General features: G+C 37.4%; 1 protein-coding gene across 1 annotated transcript in view; it reads right to left on the reverse strand.

Moving 5' to 3' along the window:
* Positions 1-18,039, reverse strand: part of LOC117915393 (protein PAM71-homolog, chloroplastic-like) — a 34,747-nt gene extending 16,708 nt beyond the window's left edge. The window contains exons 1-4 of the mRNA XM_034830969.1: positions 17,742-18,039; positions 10,164-10,323; positions 8,278-8,461; positions 6,603-6,650 (exon numbers count right to left, since the gene is read on the reverse strand). Coding sequence (XP_034686860.1) covers positions 6,603-6,650; positions 8,278-8,461; positions 10,164-10,323; positions 17,742-17,865 — 516 coding nt within the window. The 5' untranslated portion in view covers positions 17,866-18,039. The remainder of the gene's footprint in view (positions 1-6,602; positions 6,651-8,277; positions 8,462-10,163; positions 10,324-17,741) is intronic.
* Positions 18,040-18,263: the final 224 nt, after the last annotated feature.

Here is an 18,263-nt window from a genome sequence, read left to right on the forward strand (position 1 = left end):
GTTGAATATAATGTATATATAGTGTACAGTCTTTCCTTTTTTAATATAGGTTACATGTATGGTAGTTAGTTCTCCTAGGCTTGTATATATATATATACTTCTCAATTGTAAGTTGTTAATCATATGAATGAGAATTAAGGTTTTCTTCTCTCTCTATTAACATGGTATCAAGCCAAGGGAGAAAACCTAATTCTTTCCAGTTTCCCCGTGTCATCATTCCGGGAAACTTCCGGTGACCGTGTTTCATTCCGGTCACCTTCCCATCTCCCAAAACTTTTCGGTTATCGAATAGTCGTCAGAAAACACTCACCGCCGGCAACTTTTCCGGCGAACTTTCCGGCGACATCTTTTTCCGACACCGACCACACCAAGAGGAGCGCCTGAGGAGATCTCCAACTTTTCCCAAAGCACCGGAGCCAGAAAACAGTCCACGCGCCGGCCACGCGCACTTTTACGGACGACGACTGAATCTCACGCGCCGGCGCGTGAGGCGTGACTTTTCCGGCGACGCACCTCCTCCTCAGCTTCGCCTGAACGTCGACCAACCTCCCTATATCCCTGGTTTTCCCATCCGAGCCTGCACGTACCTCTTTTGGGGATTTTTGTCTCCGTCCCTCCAAACAGTCTTTCCGGCGAAGCTCCGGCTACTTTTTCTCCACCCCAATCCCTGCACGTGCCTTGGGAAGTGTTCTTCTACCTCTCTGGTGGTACCACGCGCGATCTGAGGCCGTCTCCCTTTTTCGGTGGTGCCACGCCGCAATCTGAAGCCGTATTAGGGCTCTCTTCGATCCAAACATACTTCATTCTCCAGATAAGTGGATATGGCTACTCAAACTTCCATTTTTTCCTCTATTATATCTGGATCTCCTATGATTACTTCGGAGAAATTGGTTGGCAGTGAAAATTATCTTTCCTGGTCTGCCTCTGTTGAACTTTGGTTTATGGGTCAAGGATATGAGGATCACTTGGTTACCCAGGAGGCAGATATCCCTGAGGTTGACGCGTACAGTGGAGGAAGATAGATGCACAGTTATGTAGTGTATTATGGCAATCGGTTGATCCCAGGATTCTTCTTCATCTTCGGGCCTACAAAACTTGTTTTAAATTTTGGACTCAGGCCAAAGGATTATACACGAATGATATCCAGCGTCTTTATAAGGTGGCTTCTGCTATTGTCCATATCAGCCAACAGGACTTGGATCTATCTACTTATATTGGTCAGATTGCCTCTCTTAAGGAGGAGTTCTTGACTGTGATGCCTCTTACTCCTATGTTGGGGCTCAACAAACACAGCTTGACAAGTTCTTCATGGTCCTTACTCTTATTGGCCTCCGTCCAGATCTGAGCCTATCCGTGATCAGATTCTTGGTAGTTCATCAGTTCCGTCCTTGGATGATGTGTTTGCTCGCCTCCTCCATATCTCGTCCACTCAGACTTTGCCATTTGATAGCACTTCAGATTCTTATGTGTTAGTTTCTCAAACTACCTCTCGAGGAGGACGCAGTGGTACCCGAGATAGAGGCCAACGTCCTCATTGCACCTATTGCAATAAACTTGGCCACACTCGCGATCGTTGCTATCAGTTACATGGACGGCCTCCTCGCACTGCCCATATGGCCCAGTCCTCTGATTCTCCGCTGCCTCAGCCTCCAAGCTCCTCCGCATCTCAGACATCTCAGGCTTCTATTGCATCTGTTGCCCAGCCTGGTAATGCCTCTGCCTGCCTTACCCACACATCTTCTCTTGGACCCTGGATTCTAGATTCTGGAGCTTCTGATCACCTATCTGGTAATAAGGATCTTTTCTCCTCTATTACTACTACCTCTGCTTTACCTACTGTTACCTTAGCTAATGGTTCTCAAACTGTGGCTAAAGATATTAGTTTGGCCCTTCCTCTGCCTTCTCTACCTCTCACTTCTGTCCTTTATACTCCTGAATGTCCTTTTAATCTTATTTCCATCAGCAAAATCACTCGTACTCTTAATTGCTCTATTACCTTTTCTGATAAATTTGTGACCTTGCAGGACCGGAGTATGGGAAGACGATTGGCATAGACGTGAGTCTCAAGGCCTCTATCACCTCACTCAGATTCATCTCCTGCAGTTTGCAGTTCCACTGATACTCCTCTCCTCATTCACAATCGTCTGGGTCATCCTAGTCTCTCCAAGTTCCAAAAGATGGTCCCTCGTTTTTCCACTTTGTCGTCGCTTCCGTGTGAGTCATGTCAGCTTGGGAAACATACTCGTGTCTCGTTCCCAAACGTTTGAATAATCGGGCAAAGTCTCCTTTTGAGCTTGTCCACACTGATGTTTGAGGTCCTTGTCGGACTGCGTCTACTTTAGGATTTCAATATTTTGTCACTTTCATTGATGACTATTCCCGATGTACTTGGTTATTTTTAATGAAAAATCGAGCTGAGTTATTCTCTATTTTCCAGAAATTTTATGCTGAAATCCAAACCCAGTTCAATATTTCTATTCGTGTGTTATGCAGTGACAATGCCAGGGAATATTTTTCAGCCTCATTTACTTCGTTTATGTCTCATCATGGGATTCTTCATCAGTCTTCTTGTGCTCATACTCCTTAACAAAATGGGGTAGCTGAACGCAAGAATCGACATCTTGTTGAGACAGCTCGTACTATCCTCCTCCATAGTAATGTTCCTTTTCGTTTTTGGGGGGACGCTGTTCTTACCGCTTGTTATTTGATTAATCGTATGCCCTCCTCTGTCTTACACGATCAGATTCCTCACTCCCTTCTCTTCCCTGACCAACCACTTTATTTCCTTCCTCCTCGTATCTTTGGTTGTACTTGCTTTGTTCATATTCTCACTACTAGACAGGACAAGCTTTCTGCCAAAGCCATGAAGTGCCTCTTCTTGGGATATTCCAGACTTCAGAAGGGTTATCGTTGTTATTCCCTTGAGACTCATCGATACTTTATCTCCACTGATGTCACCTTCTTTGAGGACTCACCATTCTTTTCCACCACTTTTGAGTCTCTTCCTGTTTCTGAAGTCTTGCCTCTTCCCATTGTCTCCTCAGCTGATGTCGTGCCTCCTCAACCACTTCAGATTTATCATCGTCGCCCTCGTGTCGCTGCTCCTCTCCCTTTTGCTGAGACACCTGCTGACTCACTTCCTACCCCGGCTCTGCCTTCTCCTGATGATTTACCCATTGTTATTCGGAAAGGTACTCGCTCTACTCGTAATCCTCATCCTATTTACAATTTTTTGAGTTATCATCGATTATCTTCACCCTATTCTGCTTTTGTTTCTGCTATATCCTCTGTTTCTCTTCCAAAGAGCACCCATGAAGCTCTTTCCCATCCAGGCTGGCGACAGGCAATGGTGGATGAAATGGCTGCTCTGCACTCTAATGGCACTTGGGATCTTGTTGTTTTACCCTCTGGTAAATCTACAGTTGGCTGTCGTTGGGTCTACGTAGTTAAGGTTGGTCCTGATGGTCAGGTTGATCACCTTAAGGCCTGCTTAGTTGCTAAAGGCTATACTCAGGTTTATGGTTCTGATTATGGTGACACATTCTCCCCTGTTGCCAAGATTGCTTCTGTCTGTCTGCTTCTCTCCATGGCTGCTATGTGTTCTTGGCCTCTTTATCACTTGGATATTAAAAATGCCTTCCTTCATGGTGATCTTGCCGAGGAAGTTTATATGGAGCAACCTCCTGGTTTTGTTGCTCAGGGGGAGTCTGGTTTAGTGTGCAGATTACGCCGTTCTCTATATGGCTTGAAACAATCTCCTCGAGCATGGTTTGGCCGTTTTAGCTCTGTTGTTCAAGAGTTTGCCATGCTTCGCAGTACAGCAGACCATTCAGTTTTCTATCATCATAACTCCTTGGGGCAGTGTATTTATCTGGTTGTTTATGTGGACGACATCGTCATTACAGGTAGTGATCAGGATGGTATTCAGAAACTAAAGCAACATCTTTTTACCCACTTTCAGACTAAAGACTTGGGGAAACTCAAGTATTTCTTGGGAATTGAGATAGCTCAATCCAATTCCGGTGTGGTCATTTCCCAAAGGAAGTATGCTTTAGACATCCTGGAAGAAACCGGTATGTTAGACTGTAAACCGGTAGACACACCTATGGATTCGAATGTCATACTTGTACCAGGACAGGGGAGCCTTTAGGAGACCTTGGGAGATATCGACGACTCGTAGGTAAATTGAACTACCTCACCATTACTCATCCAGACATTTCTTTTCCTGTGAGTGTTGTTAGTCAATTCCTACAGTCACCATGTGATAGCCATTGGGATGCCGTAATCCGCATTCTTCGATATATCAAAACCACACCAGGCCAAGGTGTGTTGTACGAGAACAAAGGTCATACTCAGGTTGTTGGTTACACAGATGCAGATTGGGCTGGCTCACCCACAGATAGACATTCCACTTCAGGGTACTGTGTTTTTATTGGAGGTAATCTAATATCTTGGAAGAGTAAGAAACAAGATGTAGTGGCCAGATCTAGCGCTGAAACCGAGTATCGAGCTATGGCTCTGGCAACATGTGAACTCATATGGTTGAGACATCTTCTTCAAGAGTTGAGATTTGGAAAGGATGAACAGATGAAACTCATCTGTGATAACCAAGCCGCATTACATATTGCATCCAATCCAGTCTTTCATGAAAGGACTAAGCATATTGAAGTTGACTATCACTTCATTAGAGAGAAGATCGCATCAGGATGTGTTGCTACAAGTTTTGTTAATTCAAATGATCAACTAGCAGACATCTTCACTAAATCTCTCAGAGGTCCTAGGATTAAATACATTTGTAACAAGCTTGGTGCATATGACATATATGCTCCAACTTGAGGGGGAGCGTTGAATATAATGTATATATAGTGTACAGTCTTTCCTTTTTTAATATAGGTTACATGTATGGTAGTTAGTTCTCCTAGGCTTGTATATATATATATATACTTCTCAATTGTATGTTGTTAATCATATGAATGAGAATTAAGGTTTTCTTCTCTCTCTCTTAACAGTCAAAACATGTAACAAGTTGGGTACATCCAAGTCATGGGATTTTGAGATCCACAGAATCACAACTAGGACTTTTGTACATCCAATTTAACTTGATTCTAATGTGGCTTTTAAAGTTTGCATTGAGTGATCTTACATTTTTTTTGAGTTGTTAACGTGATATTCATTGCAGGTCAATCTCTCAAATTTTTTTCCAGTGATAGCTAATCTAACATGCTATCAGAACTCCTGTCTTAGAGAGAGGGATACACATAATGGGAACTAACACATTGTTGGCACTTTCCATGACAACTCTAATGTCAGTCAAGATTGATTCCCACTACTAGGGTACGTGTCAGGTTAACATCACAGCAATTAAATGTAAATGGATGATATGGTAAGGGCTGTTTTGGTGTCCTGCTTAATTGTTTAGGCCCTTGTATTTCTTTTTCGTTTTTTCCCTTGTCTTTTGAAGGATCTCTCACACCTTCTTGCACTTCTAATGTTTTGAAATAATTTATATTTTGTATTTCCAATAAGAAAAAAAAAAAAAAAGGCCAACTATTGGGTATGCTAAATGAATCATTTTTCAACATTCTGCTTATCCAAGTGTTCTGTTCAAAGAATTTCAGATTTCTGCATCCTGAACTTCACTAGTTGCAAAATATCCAAATTAAGTGCCACAAATAGAAACGTAGTTTATGGATGACTCAAATTCCATAAAAATGAATGTGGATATTCGTGTGTTGACGTCTCTTTTTGATAAGTCTCCTAAAGATTATGTTTACTGAAAGGAAGTGCAATATGGAATTAAGTGAATTAAGTTTAAATTGACAAGGGACAACATAATGCTGGGGTGAGGGATTGTAATTGGAAAATAACAGCATCTAACATCTAATCACTGCATTTTTTATGGAGACCTTTCCAAGAACCTTATTTTATTCAATGAAATCATTGTCATGTAGGAGAGAATTTTAAACTCAATCAATTATTGTTATTGTTATTCTTACAAAGATAAAAAAAGGTTTGTATTGTGCAACTTTGAGATATGGTGTGGTGCTGACTATGGGTCAGTCCAGGATGATTCAAATCCTATTAATGAAATCCAGTCTTCAAGTCCAGAATGATTCAAATCCTATTAATGAAATCCAGTTGTCATTGCATTGGAATTCATCATAGCTGGATCCAATCCGGCCTATGTTTCAAATCCAATTAAACTTATTTTTATATAATAGCTTTAGCTCATGAGACATTCTGAGAATAATTTCGTATTTTTATGTGAAATAGTATATTGTATTAGTTAAATAAAAACATAAAGACATTCTATTAATGTGTTCACTATCATGTTAGGCTGTATCTACTGGATCTCAATACTCGCCTTCCGAACATCTGCACAAATGATATTCAAACAGAAACTCATGCACCTCAGTGGTGAAGTATGTGCAAGGTTGCAAGTAAAGGGTGAATTTTTATTTTTTATTTTTTTAGTTTTTGCTCCTAAAGTATCAGCTTGCTTCAATTATCTTCAGTAGCTATCTAAATTGGACATTTCACGGTTTATGCTAATGCTAACTACCGAGAGGGAAGCAAGAGAGGCAACTGAAAGGAAAACATACCAGTACTTTCTCATATTGCATGGCCAAGAGAGCAGCAATGAAGAATGTCTGTTTAAGAAAAAAAATTATACAAGATTTAGAATTTCAAATGCATATTTATACAGCAGTCTAAGAAATTAGAAAACAGAAAGTCATGGGAGAGGGGAACCATCCCATCCCAAGTATGAGAAAAACCTTCATTTGGAACTTCTATGGTTCATCCATTCACTTAACAATTGCATCCCCTTAAATCAAATTAAAAGGTGAAATGAACATGAAAAACAGCAGGATCTTCCAGAAGTTGATGCATATAAAAAATCCCACTAAAAAACCCTAGTTATAGCTATTTGGAGATGCTCTATGAACATTCCTTCCCATTTTGCTTCAATAACTGTCATATTACATTATAAGAATGAACAGTTCCCTTGGAATTTTCAGTAGTTGCCTGTTTAGATGAAGGTTTTGAGTTAATGATCAACAGAACTTCCTTCTCTATGGTCTGAACTACCAACTTAGGTTCTAACCATGACACAAACTTATGTACAAAGTGAAGGCATTTCAACAGCAATCATAAGGCACACAGTCACCAGTGGTTTTGTGGCATTAGTGCCACATTAGAAGATTGAGTTGTGAGTCGAGTTTCACAACTTGCTTTCATCTGAGTTGGGAAATATACTTCATAGAAGTGACACAGAGTGTTTGTTTGTCTGTGTTGCCTTGCCCATGGACTTGGTCCACTCTTCAAAAGTCAATCACTAAGAATTAGATTCACATACTTCCATTTAAACTTGAATGCAAATCCTATTGTTTGGTAAAGCACTAATGATTTCTACTACCCCTTTAAGCAATATCCAGCTGTTACAATAGGCATTTTACTTGTCCTCACTGAAATATTGTACATATTACTCATGGTTTCTGGATAATGCATCTTTCACTGAAAGAACCAAACCTCATTTATCCACCTAGCTATTGTTTAAAACCTTAAGTATTTATAATAACTTCAGTACATCAACCCAATGGAAAAAAAAAAGTTTATTTGAGGAAAGAAAAGAAAATGACTGAAGGAAAAATTGCTGGTCCTGATTTGTTCCATTTCTGGGGGAATTTTATAACTTCTATATGTAACAAGGGTGCATAGTCTTTTAGAATTATTAACAGTATAGAGATGGGGGAGGAAGTGTTAGGGTGGTGTGTTTCTTGTTATCTCTTTCATTCTTCTACTTCTCTCATTTTTCTGTCTAAAGTCTTTTACTGCCGACCTCACATGGAATCAAAGCTCTGGTTCCTAGAGCTTTTGGGGTCAAACCTCCCTAGCAACATTTATTTTTTCTTCATTTGTCCATCCACTGTCTCTTAGTTTGTCTGCCTGTCCACATGTAAAAAGGGGTCATAATGAGGGCAAGTGTTAGCTTGACACTGCCCATCCCCCTTTAGGATCCAATGATAGTTTAACAATAATGACAAACCTACCAAATACAAACAGAAAAAGGCAAGAAATAAAACATCCTGAAGTAGTCAAGCTAAGCAAGCAATTTATTGATAGTTTCAAATGGCAATAGATAAAGAAAGTGAACTAGAGGTCAAAACAAAAATGAACTAACCATCAAAGACTCATGCACATCTATAAATAGTTTCCAGTGAATTGAATTTAAAAGCACAACAGAAAATAAGCATTTGGCACTGGTAGATTAGTTACCTTATCTCCAATTTCAGAAACAAATATCAATGTGAATGCAGCAGTGAAGCCCGACTTTGCAATTGCAGCTAAAAGTGATGAAGGTCCTCCTTTCGTAAAGGTAATCAGTGAGAATACTAAGGCACATCCAAATAACACAATAGCTATAGAGAGAGGATAAGGAATTCGATCGGGAGGTTTCTCACTGCCAAATCACAAAAGTATATATCTTGAGTTTGGACTAAATCAAGAAGTTAGTGTCATGACATAAGTAGTTAAACATACGATGACTTCAAATGCATTGAATTACATACCATATAAATCATTCCACCAGTAAAAGAAGTTGAAGAAAGGAATGGTTTGTGGGTATTAAAACAGGTTCTCATTGTAAATTCAAACTAAAACTTAAACCTTTTATCTGAATAAACTTACAACTAGGCTTTAAGTGGTAATAAAGTTGTTCTTGTCAAGAAAATTATTCTCTGATGTTCTTGTGGTTTAGACGAATGTAACTTTCAGACAAAGGAAAGGGCTGAGAACAGGGTTCGAAGTATCGGCTGAGACCGGTATGATTCGGCTGAGTCATATCCGCCTTGGCCAAGCCTGCTACGAAACTGATATCCGAGTTTGACTCAGAGATGGTCTGGATCGATTCGTAATGAGAAGCAGCCTGGAACTTGAGCCTAGAGGAGAATCAATCGCAGATGGTTTTATTCCCATTCACCCAATTGCAGAGAAAGAAAAAAAAATGTGTTGAAAGAGAAGAAGAGGACGGGGATGATGGTGTTATTCCCATTCACCTAGTTGCAAAGAAAAAAAAACGGGTTTGAAAGATAAGAAGAGGACAGGGAGGAAGGCTTTATTCCCATTCACACATCGGTAGAGAAAAAAAAGGGGTTTGAAAGAGAGAAAGAGGATGGAGAGGATGGTTTTATTCCCATTCACCCAATTGTTAGAGAAAGAAAAAAAAAAGGTTTGAAAGAGAAATGGGTATCAGGTAATGAGGTAATGGGTTTACTCATGGATGTTTAGGTATTTATAAAATGGGTAATGAACATAGTGGTATTTATACCATGGGTATTGATATAATAAGATAAATAGAAATGTAAATATAATTTATAAGAATTTAATTTAATTATATTTTAAATAAATTATTAAATTTTTTAATACAATTAAATAAGTTGTATAAATTAAATTTTTTTAAATAGCATATTACTAAAAAAATTAACAGTCACTTTTAATATTAACAATTGAAAAAGTTTATAATTAATTAAATTTAACATGAAGATATTAAATAAAAGAACTTTTCATATTAAAAACTCATAAACATATTTTTATATTTATTTAAATAATATTAAATATAATTAAACTTACAATTTTATAAAAAAAATGTATATTTAATTGTATATATTATGCGTAGCGGATGATACCAATTTGAGATACCGAGACCGATGTGCCTCAAGACCTCTTGAGTCAATGACTGAGACTGCGACTTTGAACCATGACCGAGAAGTACTATCCAATTAACATTCTTATATTTCTACAAGAGAATCAAGCAGAGCAACTGGAGGAAGGGTAGTTCTTTAATTTATACAAATGAAGCTCACTTAACTAATTTCATGGTTAAGCTTGCCTCATCAGAATGGAAGGAATTCTATATCAGAAACTGAAAAGATTAAATTAAGAGAATTCTTAGATCCACACCTTCATTCAGTCATGCAAATGTTGGAGTATGTCTTTCAACTTGACTGACATCCATTGAGGCCAAAATTTGTGCATCAAAGAAACTATATTGCAGTTAAAGTTCATGTGTTGAAACTATTAATGCCAACAACATGCATCTTAGGAGTTGATTCCACATGAAAAATAGCATCAGTTAGTACCATCAAAATCAATTTGTCACTCACATGTTAGATGAACTGTCGCTGGGTGGACCATTGACAAAGATTTTTTGGTTGTCATTTTCTCCCTTTCCTTCATAGCCACCAGATCCGATACCTACATTGGATGCTTGGGCTCTGATTGTGCCACATACTGACTTCAACCTTGATACATCTCTACATCTCACTATAAATAAGTCAGGCAAATAATTACCTAATGTTGCTCCACAAGCACATATAAAAATAGATAAGATATCACAGCGCAAAAACAGAGATACGTGTTAGAAAATATACACGTCTTTTCAAGAAACAGTTCCAGTACTAGACTGACTCATAACTCATCTAAACTTGTCCTCACTGTCTGTGACTGGTTTCATGAATTCGCTGATTTCAATCAACAGTACAGAAAATAAAATGTTTTAAGTAAATTAATGTTTTTGTCGATGAAAGAAAATTTCATCATAGAATTGGGGGCTCAACCTATGGAATTGAAAGTTCTGAATCATGTTGTTCAAGAAGGAATTATCAGTGCAGCCAGAACAAAGATTTTAGACGGATGAATAGAGGAATCCTAAAATTTCAGTCGCAAACTTACAAATTTGGAGATTGAGGACTTGAAAATACTCAAGTCATCTCTCACTTGTGCACACTTGTATTTATCTACCATAGATGCGAGAGATCATTGACCTTGTTAGGATTATTCAATCATTCTTCATGGCTTTGTCCAATATATCAGATATAGTTCCTTTCTCCCTAGCCAAATTTATATGAAAATCTGAAGTCCCATCTAAGGTCAAGATCTCTACTTGGTTAGTGGCACACAAGAAGGTAAATACGAATGACATGCTATAGTTGAGAAGACCTTTCAAATCCCTTAGTCCTAATTGGTACATTTTATATAAGGGAGGTGGAGGGTCAATTGAGCATCTATTTCTACATTGTCTGATAACTTTAGGGCTCTAATGAAGTCTATTCAAATAAGTCAGGATTGATTAGGTTCCACCCAAGAGTATTTGCGATATGATAATCATTTCATATAAGGGTTTGAAGAGCTCCATTAAAGGCAAAACCATTTGGAAGATCGCTTGTTCAATTCACTTTGGATAGTATGGTGAGAGAGAAATACTAGAATTTTTTAGAATAAGTGGAGAACGTTAGAGAAATTGTGGGATTTACTTCACTTCTATTCCTCTTTCTAGGCCTCTTGCACCAAGGCTTTTAAAGACATTCCTCTCAATGTTATTCAACTCAATTGACATTTGGTGTACAAATCTAAAGGGTTGAGAGGAGCTTAGTTAGGACTTGAGGAGATGGCATCTTTGTAAATTATTTTGTAGTCTAAACCTTTTGTGTAGACTCCTTATATAGTGGAGGTTTTTGGAAAATAGAAGATCCTGTTGAGATATTGTCTAATTCTTAGAGATTTGCTAGCTATTTTATTCTATAAATATAGAATTAGTCAACTCCTATAAATTTGGAAAGTTTGGTTGTAGGTTAGCCAGAGTAGTTATTTGTTCCCATCATTTTGTCTTGTATTTCCTATAAGAAGGAATTGTGTAAAGCATTTTAATATTGAGTTAATGAACAGAAATTATTCCTCCAAATATTTCTCTCTGTTTTTATGATATTAGACCAAGGATTTGATTATTGACTCTTTCTAAAAGAAACCCTAGGACCTAGTCCACAAAAGCCTCCTTAGCCAACCTATACCCTTTTTTCCACAAAAGCCTCCTTCTCTTACTAACTCAACAAAAAACATTGAAAACCAAGCCTCCAATTCTGATTCACAGTCTGTCCAGATCACCACTATCCATTTGAATGGTGATAATTTTCTAAGTTGGTTTTAGTCTATTCAATTGTATATTCGAGGGAGAGGGAAAATCGAATATTTGACTGGAGATAGGAAGGTATCAGCAAAGGAGAGCCCAACTTATGCGAATTGGGATGCAGAAAATTCCATGGACATGACATGGCTCATGAGTTCCATGGATGAAGACATTAACTCCAACTGTATTTTCTATCCAATGACTAAGGAACTTTGGAACAATATCAACAGATGTACTTTGATCTGGGTAATCAATCCCAGGTTTATGAATTGACATTGAAACTCGGTGGGATCCAACAAGGAGAAGATAGTGTCACAAAGTACTTCAATTCCCTAATATGGTTGTGGCAAGACATGGATTTGCTCAATGATTATGAATGGAAATCTACAGAGGACTACAATCACAACAAGAAAATAGTGGAGGACAATCACATCTTCAAGTTTCTTGTTGGGCCCAACACTGAATTTGATTGAGGGGAAGAATAATAGGTAGACAACCTCTTCCCCTAATTGGCGAAGTATTTTCTGAAGAATTGAGGAGAGAAATTTGAAGTGTCCTTCAAAGGTTACCACTTTATCGAGAAAAAAATGGTTTGTGACTTTTACGGATAATCACACTCGGTTATGTTGGGTATATTTAATGAGTGAAAAATCTGAAGTCGAAAAACTGTTCAAAGATATTTACAATATGGTTGAAAATCAATTTCAAACAAAAATTAGTATGTTTCACTCTAATAATGGAACAAAATATTTTAATGAATACTTGGGAAATTTTTTGAAAGAAAGGTATCCAACGTCAATCTACATGTTGTGATACTCCTCAACAAAATGGAATTACTAAGAGAAAAAATAAGCATTTACTTGAAATGGCTCATGCCATAATGTTTTCTATGCATGTTCCAAACTATTTATAGGGAGAAGCTGTTTTAACAGCATCCTATTTGATTAAGAGGATGCTTACCTGAGTTTTAAAATATATCACACCTTTAGAGCGCCTCAAAAAAATTTTTCCAGAATCTAGAATATAATTTGATTTGCCATTAAAAGTTTTCAGCTGCACGGTATTTGTTTACATACCCAACAAATTTCAATCTAAACTTGATTTTAGAGTTGAAAAATGTATATTCGTGGGTTATACTCTAAACAAAAAGGGATACAAGTGTTACAATCCTCAAACCAGAAAAATCCTTGTAAATATGGATGCCTCCTTTTTGGAAAATCAATCTTACTTTAGCAAATATTATCTTCAGGGAGAGAAAGAGAGATAAGAAGACAATTTTTGGGACATTTTTGTTCCTCTACCTAATTCAATTCTTCCCAATTCCACTTCTCCCAATTTTTTTTCTCCTATTCTTTCTAAAACAAAAACTCAAGAACAATTTGTTCAAGATATTGGAAATAAAGGAAATCCTAGTCAATTGCCAAGTATAGATGTATCACAAATAGGGAGAGAAATACCACAAAAGGATCAAAACAACCCGAATTCTTAGAGATTTGCTAGTTGCTTTATTCTGCAAATATAAAATTAGTCAACTCCTGTAAATTACGAAAGTTTGGTTGTAGGTTAGCTGGAGTAGTTATTTAGTTCCTATTATTGTACCTTGTATTTCCTATAAGTAGGAATTGTGTAAAGCATTTAATATTGGGTCAATACACAAAAATTATTCCCCCAAATATTTCTCTCTATTTTTAAAGTTCAATCACATTTTGATTAGGCTTTTGTAATTGTGGGGAGGGTCCCTCATCCTTCTTAAGTTCTTTTTAACCTTAATAAATGCATCCTTTGTTTTTGATAAAAAAAATACGAACACAAAAAAATTATTGAATAAAAATGAATATATTCACTGATGTTAAAGGCAGCAGCAATTGAAGACAAGGTAAATAGTGTGGTCAACACGATATGAAGAAACATGATTTCAAGGATTTAGGAGAGAGCATCGTTCTACTTAAAACTAAATAGCTAAAATGGAATCGTATGGCTGACCTTGATAATTTCTTATTCCCCCCTTTCTATAGGCAACCTTAGAAAGTTGGTAAAAGTTTTGTTATGCATTTTTTTACGGGCAAAGAAATCTTATTTAGAAAAGCAATGAGAAAAATGGTGCAACATAAGTAGAAAAGGAGTACACAAGAGGGCATAAGAAAAGACAAAACCAACACTCTAAAAAGATCCCATCCAATTAATAAAATCAAAGCAAGGAACAAAAATCATTGCCCCCCAACCTTTCTAGAACAAAAAGAAAAGAAAAAGGTTAGTTTTGCATATATTATGGCCTTATTTTCTAACTATTAGATAACCAATTTTCATAAAAGCTTAAGGAAGTGAGCACACATCTATGATCCTTACAAATAATTTGACAAATAAATAGATCGGCCAACGACTTCAACCTAAGACCTCCAGCTAACCAGAGCTCTAATAACATGTTAAGTTAACAACTTTCCTAAAAGCTTAAATATACTGTGCTCTAATTGAGAAAATAAACATGCAATGAGATTTAAACTAATAGCCTCATAACCTCCTACTAACGAAGTTCTAATACCACAACTATGATCAAATAATTAGATAGATAAATAGATGGAAAAGGACTTGAACCCAAGACCTCTAGTTATTGAAAACTCTTATACCATGTTAGACAACTAATTTTCCTAAAAGCTTAAACTGTTAGGATTTGAGTCCACAATCCATGTCATGTTATAATACTAACAATTTAAGCTTTTTAGTCAATTAGTAGCCTAGCATGGTATCAACTATATGATAGTCTTGAGTTTGTGTCTCTCTTACCATTTATTCTCCCATCTATTTATCTTTAATCCATAACTGCTACTGCATATGGGTTTGCACATGAGCAAGGGTGTTAGCCTAGCATACATTATAATAAAAGACTCCTTTAGCAACAGAACCAAATGCTCCAAGCTTTTAAAAGTTCCACTATTGCTCTTGTCAAATGTTTCAAAACAAGATTAATAGAGTTGTATCTTAACTTTCTTATGCTTCTTATCTACAAAGCCACATTCCACTCTAATAAAACCTTCTGGCTCAAACCTAAAAAGCAACCATGAATGGATAAGAGAAATAAAGACAAGTGATACAACCTCCTACGTTTACCACAACGTATTAACAAGTGGCTGGTTGATTCCCCAGGACAAAGGCAACACCAATTGCCTAGATACCACCCTTTTCTCTTGAGCCAGTATATTGTCAGAATTTTTTCCACCATTGCATCCAAGTGAAGAAAAACCACTTTTGCAGCCCAAGAACTATAAACACCCTTAGTAGAGAATAGAACTCTATTAGACTCCAAAGAGAAATAGAAAGATTTAACATTGAACCACCCACCCTTAGAACATATCTTATCCTCTTGATCCTTTAGCACATCACTAACTTCTGAAATTGTTTTTGAACCACTTGTTCTGAAAATGAAATAGGGTGCTTCCTATTCTCACCTAATCTTCATCAACAAAATAAAAGAATGAGCAAAGAGTCCTACCTCATCAATAGACACAACATCACTTTTGAGAAACTCTCCAATCCCCAAACAAAAAGTAGTCAAATCTCAACATCACCACCACAGCAACTCACCTCTTAAAAATGGAAGATCTAGCAAATTAAATTCCTCAAAGAAATAAATAAAGCACCTCCTACATACAGACAATTAGAACAGTTTCTTCTTTCATACAAGAATCTAACCACATTAACCACCCTACCCTACCCGCCCCCCCACAAAAGCAAATCTCCAAGCTTTGCACATTTTTAGTCACATGGTCTCTAAATGAAATATGGTGTCTCTTATTCTCACTCCACCATCATACAACAAAACCAAAGATTAGAGACCTATCCTGGCAACAAGCACCACATCATATTTGATAATCGACTCTCCTAATCTCCTAAACTAGAAAGTGGTCAAATCTCAACAAAAAGATACAAAACTCACCACCACACTAAGTAAAGTTACCTCCAAAAACAAAAATCTAACAAATTAAATTCCTCAATGAAGTTAGTAAAGAATACTATAATATACAAAATCGAAAGCAATTTCTTCTTTCATGCGGGAATCTAACCACATTAAACCCACTTCAATTTCTTCTTTCATGTGGGAATCTAACCACATTTTTTTTTTTTTTTTTTTGATAACCGAGGAACATTCCACTGTCAAGCCTTTAAGACTCTTCATGGGGACCCAAACCTCAAGGTGTTGACTACCCCGCAACAACCAGTATTGGGTAAATTCAAGGTATCATCAGTGGCAAGATTTGAACCCAAAACCATGTGCCACTTACTACTAGAGTGTTTGCCCTAACCAACTGGGCTACCCTGGTAGGTGGGAATCTAACCACATTAAACCGACTTCCCCACACCCTCACATCTCCCCTGCCAAATGCACAAAGGATCTTCCAAGAAGCTCTTAACATCCCCCAACCCTTCCAAGAGGCTTCATGCTACCTTCTTAAAACTAAAGTATACAACTCAGGTAACATCCAGATAAAGTTAGCCTCAAAACATTTAAATCATCAATAAATGGAGGATACACCCTCATCCTTACCAGCTCCAAAACCCAATTATCCCGATATATGACCACATCTCCTGCTACTCCCCTAGCATCTAAAGAGCTGCACTCAAATAATTTGCCCACTCCAAGACTTCTCACCATCTAAAGTGACATAGAATCTATTTGGTTTCTTGCAAGCAAACCCAAACAGCTTTTTGGTAGCAGATTAGGGATTTAACTGCCTTCCCCTTCTCAGCATCACTGAAGCCTCGAACATCGCAGGAGATTATTCAGATTGTAATTGGATGAGAGAAGCTAATTCCCAACCAGCTCTCCCATTAGCCCCTATTGCTTCTATAATTCTTTGAGCATTTAAACTTGCACAACTCCCTCTTTTTTTGACTTATGGTTAAGTGGGTTCAACATTCTTTTGACCACAAATTCAAGATGTTCTAAAAGTTAATTATTAGACATCATTGGTATTTAGGACCGGTAGTTCCTTACAATGTCTATCCTATGTTAAAATTGTTTAAGATTTTGGTTGCCTGTGCTTATAAGTGATAAGAGTAATTTTAAGGTGAGAAATTCCAGCAATAAAATTTTAGACATTCTAGACTTCAACAAGCGGCTAAATAGCAGCAGACTCTCAAATAGGGTGGCAAGTTTTTATCCCCATTTGATATTCCGGTTCAGCTCAGATTCAGGTCAGACAGAATTTTTTTACCCTGGATATTATTCAATCCAAGACCAATTAAAAACTGGTCTTTTACCACTTCAGATCTACAAGTATGAGAATGTACTGAAAAGCCACAACTTTAATAAAGGGAAGATACAATATCCTAGAAAATACATCCAAAGGTCATTTATAAATTAGCAATCTCAAATGAATCTGAGGCACCAAAGGTCATTTTCTTATCCAAAGGCAACACAAAAGCATGCAATTCTAACTCTTTCATCAGACCCCAACAACTCTATCCACCACTTCTCATACATCTCCATGACCACCAAGAAAACCCAACGAAGCCAAAGAACTCATTCCTTAAACCCACTTGGACCCGAAGAGTGATGTACTTTTGACCGAGATTAAATTCAACTCCCTCTAAAACCTCCCAAGCTAGAAAACTCAAAACCTTAATTCAAAAAGTACACTACAACTGCCATAAACACCAATAATTGATAGACTTCAATCAACTGATTCCTGCTCAATTGACCCCAAATACCTCAAATTCCAATTCTTTGAAACCATAAGAAAATCAAACCAGAAAAATGAAGAAAAAATAATTGGGAACTTACGTGAAGATGGAATGGTTCTTCTGGATAGAATAGCACAGCAAGGAAATGAATCTACCCAAGCTAGTAATGGAAGCTTCCTTCTTGAAACAATTGATGTATCAAGAACCTGTCCCTGCCTCTGCATTTTCTTTCAATTTTCCTTTTTTTCTTCTTGGAAAATTGAAACTGTTCTTACAAATGCATTCTCATTCAATTCATCATAACCCTAATTTTTAGTTTGCGAATCTTCAACTCGATGACTCCAGAATTCGTGAGAGTGCAGCATGGAGAGGAGTGTGTCCCTCGCACCCTCGCTCTCCTGGATCTAAATATTTAGTGGGTGGGGCTCTTAGAGGCTGCCACGTGTATTAAGGTAGATAAAGTGTGGAACTCATACTAATTTTTTATTCCGGCCGAAAGACTTTCCGCTCTTCTTGGAGTGGTGAGAGTTGTGGGTCGGTAATTAATTCTCAAATCGTCCAAGTTATATTAGAAATTATATTTAGTGACTTACATAACCTTTATAATGGGCTTGATCCACTA

Source organism: Vitis riparia, chromosome 5, assembly GCF_004353265.1.
Source record: "Vitis riparia cultivar Riparia Gloire de Montpellier isolate 1030 chromosome 5, EGFV_Vit.rip_1.0, whole genome shotgun sequence".
NCBI classification, from domain to species: domain Eukaryota; kingdom Viridiplantae; phylum Streptophyta; class Magnoliopsida; order Vitales; family Vitaceae; genus Vitis; species Vitis riparia.